Source organism: Triticum dicoccoides, chromosome 1B (genome assembly GCF_002162155.2).
Source record: "Triticum dicoccoides isolate Atlit2015 ecotype Zavitan chromosome 1B, WEW_v2.0, whole genome shotgun sequence".
Taxonomy (NCBI): domain Eukaryota; kingdom Viridiplantae; phylum Streptophyta; class Magnoliopsida; order Poales; family Poaceae; genus Triticum; species Triticum dicoccoides.
The window spans coordinates 648,432,071-648,437,983 of record NC_041381.1 but is presented as its reverse complement, the minus strand read 5'-3'; the positions used below and the strand labels follow the sequence as shown (position 1 = coordinate 648,437,983).

The 5,913-nt window shown below is 44.1% G+C and overlaps 1 protein-coding gene across 2 annotated transcripts; it reads left to right on the top strand.

Annotated features, from left to right (window-relative positions):
* The first annotated feature begins 1,957 nt into the window (after positions 1-1,957).
* Positions 1,958-5,797, top strand: LOC119349364 (phytochrome-associated serine/threonine-protein phosphatase 3-like). 2 transcript variants are annotated; one of them, XM_037617387.1, is made up of 10 exons: positions 1,958-2,206; positions 2,399-2,545; positions 2,628-2,695; positions 3,234-3,291; positions 3,471-3,581; positions 3,662-3,712; positions 4,224-4,367; positions 4,443-4,538; positions 4,629-4,700; positions 5,424-5,797. In XM_037617387.1, exons 1-10 carry the CDS (start codon positions 2,126-2,128, stop codon positions 5,505-5,507), a joined length of 912 nt encoding a protein of 303 aa, XP_037473284.1. In that variant the 5' UTR covers positions 1,958-2,125; the 3' UTR covers positions 5,508-5,797. The 2 variants fall into 2 exon arrangements, with proteins under 2 accessions (XP_037473284.1, XP_037473285.1); XM_037617388.1 differs by having other exon boundaries at positions 2,180-2,319.
* The last annotated feature ends 116 nt before the right edge of the window (positions 5,798-5,913 follow it).

Below are 5,913 nucleotides of genomic sequence, written 5' to 3'. Positions count from 1 at the left end.
GTCTCGCGGCGGCAGGAGTGGCGGACGGCCCCGGCGCCAGCGTGCATCGTGCGAGAGAGGGGATCGAGCCAAGCCAGCGCTGGCTATCTGGCTTGCTCATGTCTGTAACGGCTTGGCAGACAAGCCGTCCCGAGCCGACTCAGTTTTTTGGAAATTGTTTGTCACAAGCCGAGCCACAGCTAGCCTCGGCTCGAATTTTCCCGAGCTTCGCCGTCGATTCAATACAGACGGCACCAGTTCTCTTCTAAAGAAAAAGCAAATACATGCATTTTTTTTGAGGAATAAGCAAATACATGCATGATATGTTAAGTTGCACTCAACGATCGGCCTAGGCCCATGGTTTTTTCTGGGCCGTAACAGACGAATAGAATATTCAGCGTGTTAATGGCCCAAAGCTACATGGGCCCAACTAGCACTGGGTCCACTAAAGGCCCAACTAAACTTTTGCCGAATATAGGCCCATATAAGTTGTGGGCCTGGCGCAAAGTGTGAAGGCCCCACTGGCCTTTCAGGCCCAAAAAAGTTGTAGGCCGGCCCAATTGTGGCCCGCTAAAAAGCAGGCCAGTTAGAGGCGAATGTTTCGGCCCGGTCGACTACATCAAATTTTCTTCGATTTTTTCACATAGCGAATGATGGTAGTAACTAGTAGGAATTAAGAAGCTCTGGTGCATATATAAAGTTGAAAAATACATCAACTCGATTCCCAAACTTGTCTATGGGAGCAAACGTTGCAAATTCTATTTTATGACGCTTTTGCGTGGCGCCAATGTGACATCGGGTTCATTGTCGGTGGCTTCTAGAAGCGGGCAGGAGTGTTTTTTTTTTTGAAAAAACCCAAAATTTGTACCGAATCTCAAACCCTAAGTAGGCGACAGCGATAGTGTGGGTATTCTGGTCGGTGACCCTTGTGATCGAGGAGAACGTTCGCGGAGGTGGGTGGCAAATACAAACGCAATCTCGAGGTGGTGTGCGACCCCCAACTCTCAAATCCCTATTAGGATGGGCGCGCCAGTAAACCAAAGCTTGAGAAGGAGAAGCCATGGTACAAGGTTCACCTTGGAGGTGTACTGCAACCCCAAAAAATCCTCGTGCGTGCTCAATTCACCCTCTCTCTCTCTCTCTCTCTCTCTCTCTCTCTCTCTCTCTCCCTCTCGGTGGTTTGTTTGATGGTGTATTGTAAATGAATGGGAGAAGGATTTGGTTTTTTTTAGGATGACGAGCTCGCCAACTTCGACTTTGGTTTGTCGCAATACTAGCTTGATCCTTATTACAATGAAGTAGAGCGTAGTGTACATAAGTGCGACCACCTGCTAGACCAAGCTCGCCGTGTGTGCAATCCTTGGACGCGATGGAGGCATACGAGGAGCCAACCATGTTAGAGCAAAAGCAAACCTTGTATTGGCACCCCAGAAACCTTTTACGACGGTCACCGACGTATTTGCCTAAAAATGCCATTACACCACTTCCCTCAAAGAAAAAGAAAAGATGTCATTAGACAACAACTTGTCACGCCATAGGCTTATTTGTGATATACGCTCTTCTTTTTGCTACTACCGCCTCATCCACTTATTGTACATGGCCTCCCTCTTTGCTTTGCTCATCCATTGACACACAACACCTCCTCGATGTCCAGCCATCATCGGTTACCATCAACCATCTAGATCGTTGGCCAACCCTTCTCTCTGCCCTCATTCTCTACCCTCGCTCCTCATTTGTTTCATCTTCTTCCTCGTCATTGATATATCTGCCTCGCGTTCGATCCCAAACACTATGGACCACATGTTTGAAACATATAGAATGGAAATTCATCACATCACATGGATATTTCATTTTTATGTAAGAAAAAAAAGCAAAACGTAGAAGGAAGTGACTGGCCTGACATGTGGGGCCAACAGGAAATCCCTATCCAAGATTTCAAGGCTAAAAAAAAATCCAAAAATAAAGGGGAATTGAAAATTCATGCTCCTCGTCCTCGAGCCCATTCCCTTCCCCTCTCTCGCCGCCTGCTTTGATTGGATCGAAAAACAAAATCGTCGCTCCCACCAAAATCCAATCCCCAATCCGGCGAAACCCTAGCGGCGACGAACGGGAGGCCGTAGCCGGGGGATTCCAGCGCTCCGGCGAGATGGATTTGGATCTGTGGATCGTCAAGGTCAAGGAGGGGCAGCACCTCGCCGAGCACGAGCTCCAGTCCCTCTGCGAATACGTACGGCCTCTTCCCCCTGCCCCCTTCCGATGCCCCAACCCCGCCGGCTTCCCCTCCGGCGTTTCGCCACCGTCCGGCGCCGCCGCCTGGCCTAGGTGCCGGAGGTCTCAGTGGTGCGGCTCTACTCTGCTGTTCAGTGAGCTGAGCTGAGTGGCTGATGCTCTTGTGTGTGTGATGATGAAACCATTTCAGGTGAAGGAGATCCTCATCGAGGAGTCCAACGTGCAGCCGGTCAACAGCCCCGTGACGGTGTGCGGCGACATCCACGGCCAGTTCCACGACCTCATGAAGCTCTTCGCCACCGGCGGCCATGTCCCCGACACCAACTACATTTTCATGGTCTCTGGCTCCGCTGTCCGTTTGGTGGTTTATACTGGACTGGCCATACTGGTTGCTGAACTGAGCTTGTGTTGACTTGCAGGGCGACTTTGTGGACCGCGGGTTTAACAGCCTCGAGGTCTTCACCATTCTCCTGCTTCTAAAAGCTAGGTATGCCATTGAATGTCTGCTGGGGCAGTTAAATGACTGTACTTGCTCCGCACATTTATCATGTAGGTACTTGAACCTCATTAACATAGTACTTTATGATGTGCTGTTTAATTTGCTCCTTTTCCCAAACAGCACCTTCATAGTTTTCCAATGTTGTTTTAGCTTGCTGTCATCGGTAATTCAGTAGTATGCTGTAGTCAGTGATTCAGCACTTGTGAGTTCATATGTAACTTTGCTAGGATGGTTGTCTCCACCTAAGGGATGTTTGAACATTCAGGAAGCTAAACTTGATACCCCTTCGCTGTAGAATGGAACCACTGCTTCATGCTTAATGAAATTTCTCAGCATTAACATACTTGCTGACTCCATATTCGACAATGGTTAACACCGCATATTTCTGTTCGAATCCAGTTTATTTTCTTCACACTCGAAGAGTAATTTCAATTCCTCGCAAAACAAAAAGAAGACTTGCTTTCAAATAGCTTGGTATCACGACAAAATTATTTTTCTATTTATTTAGTTTCATAATTATCATTAGGTATCCTGGCCACATAACCCTTCTGCGTGGAAACCATGAAAGCAGACAGTTGACGCAGGTACAATCATTTTGTAATATTCAAATGCTATTTCTTTTCTCAGTTTTTTAGTTTGTCTCACGTGCTTCTTTTCTAACTGGAACTAGAATCTCTCTTATTCTATTTGCTTTGAAGCTTTATGCTGGTTAACCAATACTGTCATGTGTTGTGTGTATCCTAAGGTTTGTTTCTTTTTTCAGGTTTATGGTTTTTATGACGAGTGTCAGAGGAAGTATGGGAATGCGAATGCATGGCGGTATTGCACTGATGTTTTTGACTACCTTACTCTTTCGGCGATCATTAATGGCACAGTAAGTTACTTTGAGTAAACATGTTAAGTCCTAGGTTCACATGATGATAAGTCATACTTAGTGACATACTGAATATTTAGGTCCTCTGTGTTCATGGTGGCCTTTCACCTGATGTACGCACAGTTGATCAGGTTTGTCATTCTATTCACTTTTGGCTCATATTTCTGAATTGATGCTTTCATTTACACTGCTGTGGTGAAATCATGATTTAAGATATAGTTATCCATATTTTCATGTGTCAAATTAATTCTTGTACTTCATTTATGATTTATTCAATTAGTTCAATCATCTAATTTCCCTTTGAGTAGCTTCCTATGTTGTTTGAAGTGTGTACCAGTAGCATCATCAAAAAATACATGGCTCCTAGTGTACTATAATACTCCCATCTGTTGTCTTCATGTGGATTGTCTTCTGTTAGAGTCATCTTTGTTATGCTTGTTTATCTTTGGTGATAAAAATAGACTTCACACCGTACATATGTGGAAACCGGTACTTCTGTGAAACTACTCACTAGGAGGAGAACTATGTGTATGTGATTTGATTTCCCTGTTATATGAGACTGGAGCGTTTAAGACAGTGCCCAGTGAAATACCAAACCAAAATTGCATATCTCATGAGTAATTTTAAATTTGTTGTGTCCAGATGCGGACAATTGATCGCAACTGTGAAATTCCTCATGAAGGACCTTTTTGTGATCTGATGTGGAGTGACCCAGAAGAGATAGAGACATGGGGTGTTAGTCCCCGTGGAGCAGGTTGGCTTTTTGGATCACGGGTGACAACCGAGGTATGGCATATTGCTCTTTTCATTTCAGGTTGTCTCCATATAAGGTTTTTACTGATGCTTGTTGTTCTGATGCAGTTTAACCATGTTAACAATCTTGAGTTAGTTTGTCGGGCTCATCAACTAGTCCAGGAAGGCCTAAAGTACATGTTCCAAGACAAGGGACTTGTAACTGTGAGCTCTCCGTTTACACATGTCGAATTGTCCGAGAACTTGCATGTAGTTCCAGATGCTCACTGTGTATTTCTGTATTTTTTTTTCCAGGTGTGGTCTGCACCTAATTATTGTTACAGATGTGGGAATGTTGCTTCCATACTAAGCTTCAGCGAAACTATGGTAGGTCATTCCATCATCACTACCAGACTTAGTTCTTCATTTGTGTTTTATGTACTTTATGTCTACTGCTGTCTTCGCCTGCAATAATTTGCTAGACATGCTTTATTGCCTTCAAAAATTTCAAGAATCCGTTCGTACTCATGCTTTGATAGGTTCCGTCAGAAACCTTCTTTAGTCTATCGGTGAGGTATATAGTGATAATTTCACTGTTTTGTATATGAACCCTGGAGCTTTTGATAGCATATCCAGATAGGGAACACAGGCTCCGGAGTAGTAGTACTAGTACTGCAGCACAAATTGCAACAGTTCCTGTTATGATTGATGAAGTCACTCCTGTATTTCTGTGTACTCTTGATATTGACAAACTAACAGTAATAGGAGTCTGAAGAAGTAACTTAGTCTAGAGTAAACAACCGAATAGAACCTGAGATTCTGAGAAGGAACAAACCATTCCAGCTCCCAAGCTGTAGACTTGTCAACAAACAAGCAAGTGTGGCTTGGTTGGTAACAAATGAACTCGTGCCTGCCATCTTTCCCTGATAAAGGGAAGCAGAGATCATAACAATAAATAATTACAACAATCTCCATTCAATTCCCTTGTGTGGCAGTACCTGATATGTTATTATCCATACCATGCTTTTCAGTCCTGTTAAAAAAAGGAGATTTGTTATGTCATCTTTTGTATCTTGATGATTTTATCGACCCTTTTAACTCCGTTGGCAGGAAAGAGATGTGAAGATCTTCACAGAGACGGACGAGAACAACCAAATGCGAGGGCCGAGAAGTGCGGTCCCGTATTTCCTTTGACCTCTTTTGTACATTATTTTTTGGTGATTTTTTCACTTCTGGTGTTCATTGTTGTAGCTCCAGCCCACAGTGCATTCGGATCATCTGATGCATTTTGATTTCACCGCCTGTCTTAACCTGCTGTGTACAATAGATTACTGGGAGCATAGCTGCCAATTTGCCCCGTTTTTGTCCTTCATAGCCTGTCCACACCTAAGCTCACAATTCTGTATTTTAGAACCAACTTGTGCATTTCTAGAAGATATGATGTATGAACACATGGAGGAGGATGAAATATTGTTGTGTGTGCATGGCGTTGTATCTTGCTCAGCAGTCAGCTGAAGAAGTCTGTTGCCATAGTTAAATTCCACGGCGAACCATGACATTTTTTTTTCTGAAGCTTGTTTCATTTCTTGTGCGATGAAGC